The 16,947-nt window shown below is 47.0% G+C and overlaps 1 protein-coding gene across 9 annotated transcripts in view; it reads left to right on the top strand.

Moving 5' to 3' along the window:
• LOC105066416 (acyl-coenzyme A thioesterase 11) overlaps positions 1–16,947 on the top strand; it is a 116,458-nt gene that overhangs the window by 77,333 nt on the left and 22,178 nt on the right. For all 9 annotated transcript variants that reach the window (XR_012511256.1, XM_074376407.1, XM_074376408.1 and 6 more), the window contains 10 exons: positions 4,643–4,716; positions 6,752–6,835; positions 7,744–7,823; positions 8,104–8,233; positions 10,098–10,193; positions 10,688–10,792; positions 11,002–11,137; positions 14,765–14,877; positions 15,257–15,433; positions 15,828–15,982. Coding sequence is in view for 8 of the 9 variants with exons in the window: in XM_074376407.1 (XP_074232508.1) it covers positions 4,643–4,716; positions 6,752–6,835; positions 7,744–7,823; positions 8,104–8,233; positions 10,098–10,193; positions 10,688–10,792; positions 11,002–11,137; positions 14,765–14,877; positions 15,257–15,433; positions 15,828–15,982 (1,150 nt within the window). In the remaining variant the exon portion in view is untranslated. The remainder of the gene's footprint in view (positions 1–4,642; positions 4,717–6,751; positions 6,836–7,743; positions 7,824–8,103; positions 8,234–10,097; positions 10,194–10,687; positions 10,793–11,001; positions 11,138–14,764; positions 14,878–15,256; positions 15,434–15,827; positions 15,983–16,947) is intronic.

Genomic DNA, 16,947 nt, shown 5'->3' with positions numbered 1-16,947 from the left:
TTTCCCAGCACCATTTATTGAAAAACACCATCCTTTCTCTGCTGCATGGTCTTGGTAACTTTGTAAAAAATCAATTGACCATATATATGAGAGTTTATTTCTATTTTATTCTATTGATCTATATGTCTGTCCTTATGCCAGCACCACACTGTTTTGCTTTCTATAGCTTTGTAGTAAATTTTGAAACCAGGAAATATGAGTCTACTAATTTTGTTCTTTTTCAAGATTTTTTTGGCTATTTAGGGTCAACCTTATTTTTTTAATAGGAGCATTTTTGTCCATTTGAATTTTTAAAAACATTGTATTTTCAAATTGTATTAGCCTTAAAAATCTTTTTAAAGATATGTAACATGTATCAGTAAAATATGTAAAGTGCACTGCCAATCTTAAGTTGTAGATACAGCTTGATGGACATATGTATACACACTGGTAACTACCACTCAGATAAGACACAGATCTTTTCCAGCAGCCCAGAACTTTCCCTTGTGACCCTTTCCAGTCGATACCCCTTCTTCTGGGGCAGGGTTTCTCAGTCTTGGTGCTATTGACATTTTGTGTTAGATAAATCTTTGTTGTGTGGATGCAGGTGTGTGGGTTGTTCTGTGCATTAAAAGATGCACCCTGGACTCCGCCCAGTAGATGCTAGTAGTACCCCCCCCACACACACACACAAGTTGTGACAACCAAAAATGTCTCTGACATTGCCAAGTGTTCCATGGGGGGCACAACTGCCCTCAGTTATCAACTACCATGGTGGTAATAATTCTTTTAGTTTATATCACCATAGACTAGTTTTGCCTGTTTTTGATCTTCTTATCAATAGGCTACTACTGTAGATACTGTTTCGATTCTGGCTTCTTTAGCCCAACATTGTGCCTATTGGATTCATTTACGTTGTTGCATGTATCATAGTTGATTCTTTTTTATTGTTCTGTAGTATTCCTTCTTATGAACATACCACAATTTATTCTTTTGCTGATGGACATTAGGATTTTTTTCTACTTCTTGTATATTATGATTAAAGTTACTTTGAAATTTTTGTACATGTCTTTTGGTGCACAGATACACTTATTTATCTAGAAGTGGAATTGCTGGGTCAGAGCATAAGCATATGTTTAGCTTTAGTAGATATTGTCAGTTTTTCAATGTGATTGGATTAATTTACCTTCTCACATGTGAGAATTCCAGTTGTTCCACATCCTCACTTGGTATTGTTAGTTTAAAAAAAATCTGGCCATTCTGGTGGGTGTCTAATGATATTTGGTGTGGTTTTAATTTGCATTTCTTGATGATTACTGATGTTAAGCATCTTCTTATAAGATTGTTGTCATTTTGTATATCCTTTTTAATGAAGTGCCTGTTCAAGTATTTTGCTGATTCAAAAAATTTGGGTTGTCTTTTTCTTATTGATATGTGGGAGTTCTTTATATAATCCATGTATGAGTTCTCTGTCAGAGATATGTATTGTAACTGTTTTCTCCAAGTCTGTGGTTTGATGAAATATTTTGATGAACAAAATTCTTAATTTTAAAGAACCCAATATATCAATTTTGGGGGCTATTATTTTTCTTCTGACAAATCTTTGTGTACCCATATCTTGAGAAAATAGTCTCATATTTTTGTCTATAATTTTATTGTTTTGTCTTTCACATTACGTTTACACATTGCATCATGTATTAATTTTGGAAAACAGTGTGAGAGGGACTTAAGGTTCATTTTCCCCCTGTACGGGTATCTAATTGCTCCAGACCATTTATTGGAAAGACTATACTTTCCCCACTGAATTAGTGTCACCTTTGAGATAAACCAAGTGACCACATATACGTAGGTTTATTTCTGGACTTTTTCTGTTCCTTTGTTTTTTATCCTTAACTGTTGCCTTAATAATGTGTTTTAGAGTAAGTCTTAATATTTAGTAGTGTAAGTCCTCCAACTTTGTTTTTTCTCTAGATTGTCTAAGTATTTTAGTTCTCCGTATAGATTCTACAAACAGCTTGTCAATTTCCATAAAAAAAAAAAAGAATCGGTTAGATTTTCCTTGGGATTTCATTGACAATACAAAGCAATTTATGTAGCAGTGTCTTCTTTATAATACTGTTTTCCAACCCATGGTCTACTTATATTTAATGTCATTATGAATAGGCTGATCTCTATCATCTTATGTCTGTGTTCTTTGTTCTGCATTTTCTGTTTCTTTTTTTCTCCTTTTTTTTTTTTTTTTTGGTTGTTTTTTCCTCTCTGTTTTCTCCTCTACTGTGTGGAAGTTATATACTGTTTTAAGTTTTTTAGTGACTATCTAGAAGCTACAATATGTATATTTAATTAATCAAAGTTTTAAACTAATCAATGCATTTATCTTTCTTCCAGACAGTTTAAGAATCAGAAACAATTTAGTTCTATTTAATACCCTCCCCCGCAACTAATATTCTCTCCTGGTAATGTATGTTAGTTCTTTTTTTTTTTTTAACCCAATAAACATTATTATTATTTTATATAGTTAATATTTTTATATTTGCCCAAATATTAACCTCTTTCTTTTCCTTATTTGCTTGTTGCATCTCAGACCTTCCATCTGGGATTAATTTCCTTTTGCCTAAAGCATATCCTTTAGAATTTCCTTTAGTGAATTCTGCTAATGGCAAATTTTTTCCATTTTTGTCTGAAAATACCTGTATTTCTCCTTCATTCTTTAAAAAAAAGTTAAAGCAATAAAACTTGCAAGAAAGTTGAAAGTACAGTGTAAAATTTTTTTCTGAATAATATGATAATAAGTTACTAAGTGATACCCTGTGACTTCTGAATTTTAGTATGTGTTTCTTATAAAAAAGGGACAAAAATTAACTGTCAGAATCAGGAAATTAATAATGATACATGGCTACTGTTTAATTCTCAGGCCCCATTCAAATGTCACCAATTGTCCCAGTAATGTTCTTTATTAAAACAAGGTTCCAGCTCAGAATCACTCATTGTACTTTTTTGTCTAGTCTGTTTTGTTTCCCCCAGTTCTCAGACTGTCCTTGACTGTCATGTCCTTGATATACCTGAAGCTAAGAAGCCAGCTATTTTGTAATTTGGGTTTGTCTGATGTTTATTCATGATCAGATTCACGTCATACATCTGTGGCAGGAATAGCACGGACGTGATGCTGGGGTTTTCTCACTGCATCCTCTCTGGTGGCGTATGGTTTTGATTTGTTCCATTACTGGTGCTGTTCGCTTTGATCACTTGGGTACAATGGTCCCTGCCAAGGCTCTCCACTATGAAGTCATTACTTACCCCTTTGTAATAAATATTACGTACTAGCTAGTATGTAAAAATATTAGGGAGATACTTAGAAACTATGTAAATATCCAATTCCTCATCGAACTTTCAGTTTGTTCATTTACTTTACATGAGTGTGGACTTGTGGTTTCCTAGTTTACACTCTAATCTGTTGCTGCTGTCATTTATTGTGATGATCAAACTTCCCCCAGTTTGACCAGTGGAATCCCCTTTGAGTAAGCTTCTTTGTCTTTTTGACATGTCCCCATAATTTCTTGAACTCTCTTCCTTGTTTTCTGGTACAAAAGGTCTCAGGCTCATCCTGCACTTTCTCTGCCCAGGTCCTAGAACCAGCCATTTCTCCAAGGGGCCTCGTTCCTTTTAGTGGAAAATGGTACTTAGAAGCCAAGATTTTGGTGCTACTGCATTCACTGTTGTTGAGGTGTTTCTGCTTCTCACTGTGGGCTCCATCCTCCAGTAGCTTCTGGTAGCCAAGATGCCTCTGAAGTTCCAGGGTGTCTCTCCTTGGGCTTCCCCTCAGCCCCTTTAAGTCAAAGGCTCTGTTGGCCCTGCTCATCCAAGCGGCGTAGGCCTATACCTACACCAGTCACTCTGGTTGAGGGCATGGGAATCTATTATTGGCCAAGCATGGGTTCCAGGTCCACCTTTGTTTGTTTATTGAAGTATAGTTGATTTACAGTATTATATCAATTTCAGGTGTAAAGCCCACTCTTATTTGGAAAGGGGTGATGGGTGGGGTTTGCAGAATTCAGCTTCACCTAGCTACATGGAATGGGTAGCCCGTAGGAAAACCAGGGGCTTCTTCAGAAGACGAGGAAATCTGAGAGGGACAAAACAGCATACATCTACTATAACAAATAATAGTTTAAATTGTGATGACAACTGAAAGCAGAGAATAGGAGGATGCATGGGAGGATCTCAGTGGGCCCTCCGCTAGCCCGAAGGTCAGGCAGGCAAGCAGAGACCTGAAGGAGGGGGCTCTACCTGGACAACAGGGGATGGCAGCAGAGCAGCCCAGGTAGAGGAAACCACCTGTGCAAAGGCCCTGGGGGGGAGCTTGCTGGGCCTGAAGGAGGCCTGTGTGGCAGGAGAATGGTGAGCAAGAGGAGAGCAGGGGGAGGTGAGGCTGGGGAGGAGGGTGGGGGAGACTGAACTCGCAAGGCCTTGAAGGCACTAATAAGGAGGCTAGTTTTATGCTCAGTGGAATGGGGAGTCCCTGAAGGGTTTTATGGATGGGGGCTCAGTCTGGCTGCTGAAGGAGTAAAGATTGGAGGGGCCCAGTAGGGGAGGGGAGACGGGACAATGCTACACCATATCTTTACCTTCCCTCTTCTTTTCTCAATGTAACTATGATGTGCAGGAACCTTCGAGGAAGTGGCCTCGTGCCTGGTGAAGGTGCCAGGGCAGAGCGAGGATGGCAACAAAATGGATCTGGTATGTGTCCTGCCCAATCCCACCTGACTTTCCTGGGATGCAACCCCTCTCCCCCATCCTGCCCCAGCATTCCTTGTTTCTCTGCCCGGCCCTTCTGTCCTCCATGGTACTCATCACCATCTGATGTGCAATAGGCTTTACTGGTTCATCTTATTTCCTGTTGGTCTCTTGCACTAGAATCCACCCTCCATAGGTCAGGGATTTTTGTCTGTCTTGTTTCCAGCACTTAGAGCAGTGTCTGGCACGTCATAGGAGCTCGTAACAGTTTTTTAAACAACTGAATGAATTGTGAGAGGGTCTCTAAGAGGGGAAGAAAAGCTGGGAATGACCTTTTTCAGGACACAGGCCCAACCTAGGTCTTGGCCATGCAGCAGGCCTTGGGAAGCCAGAGAAAGCCAGCATCTGCAGGACTTGGTGAGGGCCGGTGGGGGCGGCCTGGTCAGGCTGCTGAACACGAGTGTGGCACTCAGAGTGTAGGTGAGCCTGGCTGTCAGATAGCGTGGAGGCAGGTGATCCACCCAGGCTGTGCAGAAGGGTGGCACTGCCCACAAGCTGCTTTAAAGGAAGCTCTAGCCCCCAGGGCAGTGCAGAGTGGGCCTGGGGGTGGGGAGAGGGTGACAAGACTAAGAAGAGGTCTTGCATTTTGGGGGCATCTGTACTCATCCTCTGGAATTCCCCCAGTTGTCTGCCTTGCTCTTGCCACACAGGTCTTTCTCTGTTTCTCACACATGCCACACACATTCCTGCCTCAGGGGCCTTTGCACTTTCTTCTTCTGTCAGAAAGGTTGTTCTCATCTATATGGGCATATTAAAGTTGAAGCGAGGCCTGTGTTAGGTAATGTATGCACAACACTGGGCACGGTGTGTGCAACCCAGAGGGTTTATTGCTGCCAACCAAATTTTATTGAGTCCCTACTATGTGCCAGGCACTGTCTCAGGCACTAGAGATACAACAGTGAGCTGACGTTCTAGTCTGGGGACACAGGCAGACTTTCCCTCTAGTTCTTCACATGGCTATCTCTTTCTTGTCTTTTGGGACTCACCTCCTCTGAGAAGCCTTCCCTGACTTTTAGTCTAAATTAGCCCCTCCCTCTACCATCAGTTTTACAGTTGATCAGTTGCTGTTTAATAAACCACCCCCAAACTTAGTGGTTTAAAATTTGATGCTGGCTGCCAGGGGAGTAAGTATAGGAGGGGCCCAATTTCTCACAATTTTGAAACTGGACTGGGCCAAGTGGGGTGGTGGTACTGTTCTGTGTGGTGTAGACTGAGATCACTCAGAGGGGTTGAAACATCCCTGGTGACCCTGATCTTCTGGGATCTCTCTCCAGCTGGTGCCATCATTCATCCCATGGTCTGTCTGGGCTCCCTTGCAGCGTGGTGGCTGGGTTAAGGGCTAGACCAGGAACTGGCACAACACCACTTCCACGTCCTTCTGTTGGTCCAAACAAGAGTTCAGATGAGCCCAGAGTCAAGAGCAATGTGTCCTCTTGACAGGAGGGGTGGGAAAGAACTTTATGTTATCTACTTCAATTTTTTTTCTTCTTCTGTTTTAAGATAATAAGAATAGATTAATTGGATATTGGTCAATGTACTCCCTCCTTCAGGTAGCAGAATGCCTTAGCCTGACTGGTATGTGCCCAGGGTGGACACTAGAAGGCCTTTAGGAGATATTACTAAGTGTGGCTTTTCAGCTGGAGGTGTTGGGACCCTTTCTGTCCCATCAGCTCCTGCTTCTTCTCCCTTAGTTGGTTGGGGAGGAGAGAGTGTTTTGCGGTCCCTGATATCTGGTCCTTCCCCAAATGCTGGTCTACAGGGTTTATCCCCTCAACCTCCCTGCTGCCACCACGATCTTCTCAAATCTTCACCCCACCCCACATTCCCCTGTGGTTTCTCAATTCTCTTGAGTGGATGCTGGGGGCTGGCAGCTGGGGAGGAGAGGCTTGCTTGCCTGCAGGTGGCAAGTGGCTAAGAGGCTGTTACAGCAGCCCCCAAGGGCTCTCACCCTGTGGCTTTAATCTCTGCTGCCCCTGAGGTCGAGAATGTCCTCAGCCTCCAGAAGCACCCGGATGTGCTGAACATGGAAGAAGAGAAGAAGACCATGATGAAGAAGATGATGGTGCGGGAGCGACTGGCGGGGCTGTGGCATTGGGGTGGGGAGGGGGCGGAGGTCCTGAGTCCACCACCTACTGATGAGGCCAGGTGGAGGGGGAGGTGAGGGGGAGAGAGGACAGTCAGGCACAGGACACGGGCTTGAGTCTCAGCTCCACCTCTAACTGCCCCCACCTACCCTGAGGGAGCTCGACCAAGCCATGTCCCTTCTCTGAGCCTCACTCCTTACAAACGACTGTGATAAAATCTGTGTCCTTGGCTTGTTGGGTGGTGAGAACCCAAAGGCTAGTTCACTATAAAGCCTTAGGAACGTGGGAGCGGTCATCATTTTCTACATTCTTTCCCCCGAAATTTCTCCTGGTGGGGAACTTCTGAGAGTTTCCTTATCACTTTCCTAAATTCAGTCACTTCCCATTGTCCTCAAGAATGTTTGGGCTAGGATAATCACTGAAGTTTCTAGAATTATATTTAGCTCTAAAGAGAGGGGGAAAAAATCCTTACTTGTGATGCCTTCATTTACTTAACATTAATTGAGCACCTACTGCTTATAGGTGCTAGATCAAAAGAGAATTAATTAGGACATTTTAAAGGAATTCAGCTGGACCACTTTCAAGGGCTCTGCATGGAGTTTTTTGCTTTGGGCCAGTCCCTGGTTTAAATGGGCTTCCCCACCACTGGGCTGCTGGCACCGTTTTTGCTGAGCCGTACACGTGGCGATGCAGCGGGTTAGGGCTTGGCGTGTTTTTGGTGGCCTTGAACTGATCTGGACAGGGTCTGAGCAGTCAGCTGGCTCCCCCACTGGAGGCCAGGCAGGGTGTGGCGGCTGCCCAGGCTGAGGGGCTGCTGCGGCCCACTCGCCGTGAGGAGGGGTGGCCTCACATCCTGTCAGCGGCCCCTCCACGGTCCCCTGTTCAGAAGCAGATCCAGGAGGAACCGTTGGATTCCCTCTCAAGTTCCATCCGCCAGCAAGCCATGGAGACCCTGACCCAGCTGAGGTACCCACGGCCCCCTCCCTACCCCCAGTCCCTTTCCCTCTACCCCTGGGCTCTGACTGTGCCCCTACCCCACTCCCAGGCCTTTTCCTCTCCCCTGGCCCAGCCTCTACCAGGGCTGTCTGCCCTGCACCCTACTCTGCTCCTCCTCCCCACCTCTTCTCACCCTTTTGTGAATATGAATCACCAGAAGCCCTCATCCCAGCCCTGCATCCCTCGCTTCCTGCCTCCAGCCCCAGCCCCTCACCTCACTCCATGCCCCTGCTTTCTGTCTCTCCCCCAGTCGTTCCCTGCCTGTCCTGGGCATGCGGGAACGATTCGAGCTGGTGAACACGTGCGTGAAGAGTGTCTTCTCCCTGCCCTCTGTGCAGGCCATGCAGGAGAAAGACGAGGCCAAGGCTGAGGCCATCCAGGTGAGGCAGGGCCCTTCCCAGAGGGGTCTCAGGGCTGTCCAGCATCCCCAGAGTGAGACGCCTTCCCGAACTCCCAACAGGGAGAGGAAGAGTGTTCTGGGAGGTAGATTTAGATCTTCTACCCTCCTATCCAAGCAGCTTGGGTAATTCACCTCACCTCTCTTGGCCTGAGTAGGCACTTGATACATACTTGGTGAATGAATGAATCTTCAGAATAAAAGATCCCTCAACTGAAGCACTCTGTCCACTTTAGAATCTGCCCTATGAGAAGGAGGTGGGCAGATGTTGGCATGGCCTCAGGACATGGCCAGGATTGGGAGGAGGAGGCCTGAGGACTGGGTGAGTTGGGGAAAGGAAAAGGAACCTCAGGTGTTCCCAGGAGCATCTTCAAAACCCTGCAGTCTTGTCCCAGGAGGAGTGAGCAGAGATGAGCCTTCCTGTAGAATGGGGTAGTTGGGGAGGTTGAAGGAGAGGGATTTCAGCTCTGGATGAGGCACATGCATGCATCCTTTCATTCAGCACATATTAACCGAGTGCCTACTCCCGAAGTGCAGGGTGAGGTCCAGTAGGGCTGAGGGTAGGGAGGAGATGACATTATCAAAGTATGGTATGAATAAATGCAAAATTACAACAATGGTAAATGTTGCAAGCAAGAAGTACTTGGTACTATAAAGAGCCTGGAGTGGGGAGACATGACCATGTTGGGGGTCAGGGGTCGTGGTGCTGGAGGTGAAAGGCTACAGAAGACCAAACTAGCTGAAGGGGATGGCAGAAGGAAGAGCATGCCAGGCAGAGGGAACAGCCTGTGCAGCAGCCTGAGGACAGAGAGAACATGGTGACTGCAAGGATGTGAAGGAGGCAGTGTGGCTGGAGTCCAGAGGGTGAAGCAAGAGAGCAGTGGATGCCAGACCAGCCACAGCCTGAGGGCTCTGAGCCCTGGAGGGGTGCTCTTGAGAGAAGATCCAAAGGAGAGATGGGGAATCCCTCCTGGGTGCCAAGAGAAAGGGCAGTCCTCTTGTGGTACCAGTCAAGGCCAGCAGAGGTCAGTGCTGCACAGTGATGGGTGGCCGATGGGAAGGAAGGAGGAGGTAGCTGGCGAATGAGGCTTGCTTGGTGGTTGTGGTGTAACCCCGGTGTGCGTGGACTCAGGAAGCCTGGACAATGGCTGGAAGATAGATGTGGGGAGCTAATGGGAAGAGGGGAGGCAGGAGGGACAGAGGGTCTCAAAGACACTGCTCAGCCTTGTGCATGTGTAATGCTAGGACAATTCCAGGACTGTAGTGTGGCTGAGGAAGGAGAGAGATGGCTCCTGGAAGGGGCAACTTAGACAATCTATTTGGGTCTAGGAGTAGCAATTAAAGAATCAGAGCATTTCCCTAGAGACAATGATAAAAGTAAGGCTGGTCGTTGTTTATCTGGCTCTTACTGTTCTAGGGCATTTCCCCGCTGATCTTCTCATTTATTCCTTACAAACGGAAACTTCCTTGTTGTGTGACCTTGGATGAGAGTTTCCTCATTTGTACAATGAGAAAAACACTTTAAGGATAAAGTGATACGCTTGTGCAGGCCACAAGGCACTCACCTGGCCCAAGGTGGATTCTCAGTAAATGCTGGGCCCCTGCTTCCTCCCTTGGAACCTGAGAAACACAGGGATAATAATGACCAATTTGTTGATAAGGAAACTGTAACCCCTGGGGGGAAGTAAGTTGTCTAATATTACACAAGTTAGTCTCAGAGGTGGGACGGGAAAGCAGCTCTCCTGGGTCTGAGTACCCCCCTCCTCCCCTGACCCCCACCAGGAGTTGCCTGGGGCTGGGTCTGCTCCAGAGGCCCCCTAGTGGCTTGGTCCTCTTCCTGTCCACAGATACTTTACCGTCAGACCTTGGATGCCCTGCAGACACTGCTCAACACCCTCTTTGTTGAGGATCCCACTCCTGCTGGGCTGAAGAGCATCTTGGAGGTATGAGGCAGGGAGGAGAGGACGGGTGGAGGAGAATGGAGAACTGACTCAGGAGAAGTGGACTGGGGGGGTGGTAGGCTGGACCCAGAAAATTTGACTTCAGGATGTCACTTCATGCTAGGTTTTTGCTTCCTTGTCCCTCTCACAGGACCTGTTCCAAACTCCTGTCCCTTCACTCCCTCCCTATCCCCTCTCCTACCGTAACTGCCCCCAAATCCTTGCTCTCTAAGCTCTTGTCCCTGTCTGTCTCTTATTCTGAAGACTCTCACCTTTCACCTCTCTCCTCATCGCCCTTTGCCCTCCCTGGTCTTCCAGTCCTGTTCTCAGCTTCTGAACCCCACGTCTCCCTCGGCTCCAAGAGGAGGAGGAGGACTGTGGTGGGTGCCTATGTTCCCCAGAAGCTTCCTGATGATTGGTGAAGGCTGGCCTGCCCACCCAGGCAGCAGAGACTGGCATCCAGCTTGTAGATCTGAGCCTTGCCCTTCTCCTCACAGCCACTGGGGCCCTGGATGAACTCTGGGAAGGCCCACGAGAGAGCACGGGCTGTGAAAAGCTGTGTCTCTGTGTTGAACCACGCGCTTCTGACCCTGCCTTTCTTTGTGAGTGGCCCTGGGAGAGTGGGGGGACACTCCTAGGGAGAATATTCCCAGATCTGACAGAGCCTGGGCCTCTGTCCAGAGATTCCCGGGGGGCTCACTACCCTCAGAGGGCTCCGCTATCAGGGCCAAGCCATCCAGCTCTGTCCCCATTTACTGAACAGCATTACTGAGCCTGTAGGTCTCAGTTCCTAAGATTATGACACAAACAGATGTCCTCGGGGTTCCTGGCACTGGGGCTTCTGCTGGGGAGGCTCATCCTTCGCATCGGGGATCCTGACGAGGAGATTGGCCGCGAGGCTCTAGACGGCATCACCATCCTCTACACCATCTTGGAGCTTCAAAAACGTAAGCCCTTTCAAGTGCCTCTGAAACCAGGCTTCTGAGCAGGTGCTCAGCCTGGGGACTGACTGGAGCCTTGGCAACAAGACACTGATGGGAGATGGAGGAGCCCAGCACAGGTGGAAGCCCACGTATAGCCTTAGTCCCCACAGAATCAGGAGACAGAGGCTACAACACACCTGTTTTGTTTTTTTGTATCTATATACTTTTATTGAAGTATAGTCAGTTTACCATGCTGTGTCAATTTCTGGTGTACAGCACAATGCTTTAGTCATATGTGAACACACATATATTCGTTTTCATATTCTTTTTCACCATAAGTTACTGAAGGTATCACATATAGTTCCCTGTGCTATACAGCATGAACTTGTTGTTTATCTCTTCTATATGTATCAGTTAGTATCTGCAAATCTCTAACTCCCAATTTATCCCCTCCCCGCCGAAAACACCTGTTTTGATTTAAGCAATGCTTCTCTTTAAGCCTCTCTTCATCCTACCAAGTTTAGTTTGTGACTCTCACTTTCACATTCCCACACCACCATGTACACCCAGACATGATAGCCCCAATGTCCTGTTTTTTGGTCTATTTTCCCCACTAGACTATAGCTCCATTTGAAGCTATGTCTTGCTCACCACTGCATTCCCAAGATCTAGCCCAGGGTCTGGCACATGGTGAGTGCTCTGTGAATGTTTATTGGATGAATAAACAAAGAAGAGGTCCTATCTTAGAATCTGGAGAGGCTAAAACCTGTAGGTGGGAGAATATTTCTGTATTCAGCTGCAGGGTGCTAGCGATATGGTATAGGCTGACACAGATACCCAGCTGGCACCGCACCTAGGGGTGTACAGTATCAACTGTTACTTGCCTCTTTCCTTTCTCCATAGTCCCAACTCTGCTCCAAACCAAGGGACCTTGGCATATTGTTCAAACATCCCTGGCTCTGGAGTCAGAGTGCCCTGGGTACAAGACCTTGCTCTGGCCATACCTAGCTGTGTGAACTCAGGTGAGTACTTTTCTTGTCCAGGCCTAGATCTCTTCATCTGTAAAAAGAATATAGTAGGATGTAACTCACAAGGTTTTTGGAAGATTAAATGAGATCACATATGTATAAAAGACCAGCTCGTTCCACAAGTTACAGGTACTTGTCCAGTTGAGTTTCCTTTTCCCCAACCCTACAAGGATCATCTTATGAGACTGAGCCTTTGGGGTCTGTCTGGTGTCCCTGCTTCTCTTGTTCTCCAGTGTTTGGGGCAAAGATTTAGCCCCTTGGAGATCTCCACTGCTGCCCAGGAACCACTCAGACCCCCTGGGTGTTGGGTGAAGGTGGTATGAGCCATATTAATGATCAGTCTTAGTATACTGATACATCAAATTAGAATTGCCAGATCTAGCAAATGGAAATACAGGATACCAACAACAAGTATATACTGTATAGTGCAGGGAACTATATTCAGTATCTTGTAGCAACTTACAGTTAAAAAGAATATGAAAACGAATATATGTATGTTCCTATATGACTGAAGTATTGTGCTATACACCAGAAATTGACACATTGCAAACTGACTATACTTCAATAAAAGTATATTTTAAAAATACAATGCTTATGTAATAAAATAAAATTCAGATTGAAATGAAAAAAAAATACAGGATACCCAGTTACATCCCAATTTCAGATAAACAATAAATGCTTTTTGGTATATTTGAGGCATACTTTCGCTAAAAATTATTTATTTATCTGAAATTCAAACTTAACTGGATAGCTTGTAATTTATCTAGGACAAAGCCACACTGTTAGAGTTTCAAGGAGTGTAGTGGTGTGTCCAGGCCCCCTGACTGTAGGAAGCAGCAAAGCTAGGATTTGAACCCAGGTCTGCCTGATTCCAGGTCTCAAGCTCCTTCCCTTTACAAACAACCCACACACTTGGTCCAGATGGTCATTCTGCCTCAGTGGCCCTTTCTTATGCCTGTGTCTTGCATATTCTGGGGGATCCAGGTAGGACCCAAACCGGGTCACAGTAAGGCTCAGGAATGTGCCTGAAATGTGTTTCCTTCAACAGAAAATAAGGAGCCCCCATGTGCCAGGTACTATTCTAGGCACTGGGGACACAGAATAAAAAAGATTAATTAAAATCCTTTTGTTGAGCTTACCTGCTTGTGGTCGGGAGACAGTGAACAAAATAAACAAATAATGCATAGAATAAGCTGGATGATGAGAAGGATTAAAGAAAAAAGAAAAAAACAGAAAAAGGGGATTGGGAATGCCAGGGTTAAGGGAATTGCAGTTTAAAAGAGGTATTGCCACACACCTACCAGAATGACAAAAATGGAACAGACCATTCACTCGTGAGACATGAAGTCACTGCAAATCTCATACGTTGCTGGTGGGAGCATCATTGGCCCCCGCTGTGGAAAACTGTTTGGCAGTATCCCCTGAAGCTGAACCCGTACCTACCTTAGGACACAACAGTTCCACTCCTAGCTACATGCCTATAAATGGGTACCCACATTCACCAAAAGTCACGGGCTAGATATACTAGAATGTTCATATCAGCACTATGCAAAATAGCCAAAATTCCATTAGAAGGAGAACAGATAAATAAATTGTAGTATATTCATACCATGGAAAATTATATAGCACTGAGAATCAATGAACCACTGCAATTTGCAACAGTTGTTGCAGAAAAATGTGTTACAGCTCAGTGTTACAGCTCAGTTGTGACAGCAACCTGGATCCGGCACTCGGAGAGTTGGAGAACTCAGGTTTATCACACCAGTGGGCCCAGAGAAGTTAACACTCCAAGCTGTGGACCCCATCTGAACGTTTACAAAGGCTTTTATAGGCTGCCAGTTTACACTTTGCAACATCATATGCAAATAAGGTATAACAAAATGTTGACTAATTAGGAACAAGCTTTATAGAAATGGACCAATCAGGAGGGAGAGAAATAACCAAGCAGAAGTGAGGGAAATGGACCAATCAGGAGGAAGGAAATAACCAATCAGGAGTGTGCTCTGTGCAAGTGAAGTACTACAAATGGACCAATCAGAAGTTAGGGAAATGGACCAATCAGGAGTGAAGGAAATAACCAATCAGGAGTGAGCTCAGGAACCAATAGAATTTTAGGGGTAAGTTCTACTTTCCTAGAAGTAAGCCCTTTCAGAGGCAAAAAGTGAGATAGAGCCGCTGGGCCAGGGAACTGGATGGTGCTGGCAGGAAAGTAGTGGCCCTGCCTGGGGGCCCTGCCGGTCTTTTTATGGGGCTTCCCACCTCACAGTGGGGATGAATCTCACCCATATAATGTTGAGTGAAAGCCAGACGCAAAGGATAACATACTGTAGGAGTCTATTTATAAAAAGTCCAGCAAGGAGCTCTAACTTACAGGTTTAGAAGTCAGAACAGTGGTTACTATGGGTGGGGGAGGGGGATAGAGAACTGAAGTGAGGGCACAGGAGCCTTCTGGGGTGCTGACCGTGTTCTGTTTCTTAACCTGGGTGCCACCTACGTGGATATGTACACTGAAAATTTATCAGGCTGGTTACCTGTGATGTATGCACATCCTACAATTATGTTGAACAAAAAGTTAAAAAAAAATAGGTGGTCAGGTCTCACTGAAAAGGTTCTTTTCTTGCAGGAGCCAGAGATAAGGAAGAGACCAATAAGAAGGAGCTGTATGAGAGCAACAAGCGTTTCCTGGGGCCCTACAACCCTGTCAGCCCATGCCAGAACATTCTGCGTGTGATTGCGGTGACTGCCTGCTGTCCATCAGCCCGGAGCCCTCCTGGGACAGGAGGAGGGAGGAGGGGCAGCATCAGACCACCCCAAGCCTCCTCCACCCCTTCCATCCCTCCAGGCTCAAGTACCCTTTACAAAGCCTTTCCCAACCACAGAGGCCCATCCTGAGTGCCCCAGCCCCTCTGGTCTGTGCCCCAGCGTGTGGGCTGTGTCACCCAGCTCTCGGGGCAGGGGCCACGTCGCCTCCTCTTTTGTAGCTCTTCCCCAAATGGTTCAACACTCACTAGCAGAGCAGACAGCCCTCCCTGCTGACATCTGCGAGTCTGGCAGTGTTTGTACATCCGCTCTGGGTCTGTCCCTGTGTGTCAGCATCTCTGCACTTTTGTTTCAGGAATTTGGAGACTTCCTGGGGCCCCAGCAGGTAAAAGACCTGTTGCTAGCAGCCCTAGAAGGGCTGAAAGGTGGCTCAGAGGCTCTGGGGAAGGAGTCGGGGGAGATGATGCAGCTAGCCTCGGAGGTCATGCTCAGCTCGGTGTTGGAGTGGTACTGCCACAGGGCGCTAGAGGTGGTAAGACCCCCTGGGGGTAGGGGCTGGGCTGGGAGACCCCCCCCAGGGCCTGCTCATCCCTCAGACAGGGAAGGGCTGGTGGTGGCTGAATTCTAGGGGCTCCCAACTTGCAGGTTGAGAAAGAACTCACTTACCAGCCCCTAAGACAACTCAACTATTTGGTGTGGGGTTGGGGAGGGCAACAGAGACAAACTATCTCATCCCCAGGGAAGGAGCAGGCACTCTGCTCACCTGTCTCCCGATTTCTCTCCTGTGCACCCTCCTCTCCCTCTCTCTCCCCGTCCCCTGTCACCTCCTTCCTTCCTCCTCCCGTGTCCCTGCTCCCCAACACCTCCCTCCCTTGCCTTCTCCAATTGGCCCTCTGCCTGCTCCCGGCTGCCCCGGCTGCACCCAGATCCCAGAGATCATGCAGGGCATCTATGTGCATCTGAGCCACATCCAGGAGCCCCGGGCCCGCGAGGTGGCCCTGCTGCCCATTTCCCTCCTGGCCAGCTCCTTCATGACCGAGGTCGTTGTGGCCCTGCTCATGTGCCCCCTCCCGCTGGACAGGTACCAAGTGAGGGGGGCTTCCAGCCACTAACATCTCAGAGGGTTGAAGCAGCCCCCCTCCTGGGCTAGGAATCCCTCCTTCTACCCAGAGGACCCCTCGCCCTCCCAGGTGGCCCCTCTTCAATGATCTGTGGTGCATATGACAACTACTAAGTCCTTCCTGTGCATTTCCAGGTGTGCACATTTACATATTCTCGCTAGTAAACCACCCCGTTCTACAGATGAGGAAACTGAGGCTCAGGGGAAGTTTCCAGCTCTAGGCCCCTACTGAGCAAGCAACAGGATGAGGACCTAAACTCAAATATGACCAAGTCTAAGCTCAGAGCTCAACAGTGATGCTGCAGAGAGGAGAACAGCATTGGTCTTGATTCTGCTTCTAGCTGCTATGTGGTCTTGGGTAGCCTGTTTGCCCTCTCTAGGCTTCAGTTCTCTCCCATAGGCAAAAGGAGGAGATAATTCCTGCATTCTCACCCAGATGAGTGGTCATGACAAGTAATGCAGCCAGCCATGCTGAGTGCCTGTCCGGGCCTGGGCCTGTGAGGGAGGACGCGCCATCTTGTCAGCCTGCAGGGAGCTCTGGTCTGATGCGCCGAGGGGACTGTGGCCAGACAGTGATGAGCTCATGGGCAGGAGACACCAGTCTGACTCCTCCAGCCTCCCAGCCCAGGAAACTGTTCCTACAGCTTTGAATGAATGAAACAAGGCAGAGGGGGTGGAGAGTATACCTCAGGGGTAGAGTGCACGCTTAGCATGCACGAGGTTCTGAGTTCAATCCCCAGTACCTCCAGTGAATGAATAAATAAATAAAAATAAATAAACCTAATAAAAATAAACCTTCTTCCAAAAATTAAAAAAGTAAATAAATAAAAAGTTAAAAAAAAACAAAACCCAGGCAGAAGTGTGGAACCCATATCTTAAGGTAGTTGGTTGAGAGTAAATGGAAAAAATTATGAAGAGCTGTGCAA

The sequence above is a fragment of the Camelus bactrianus genome, chromosome 13 (genome assembly GCF_048773025.1).
Source record: "Camelus bactrianus isolate YW-2024 breed Bactrian camel chromosome 13, ASM4877302v1, whole genome shotgun sequence".
In the NCBI taxonomy this organism is placed as follows: domain Eukaryota; kingdom Metazoa; phylum Chordata; class Mammalia; order Artiodactyla; family Camelidae; genus Camelus; species Camelus bactrianus.
Note: the sequence above shows the minus strand (reverse complement) of the source record. Positions and strands in the feature narration are given on the sequence as shown.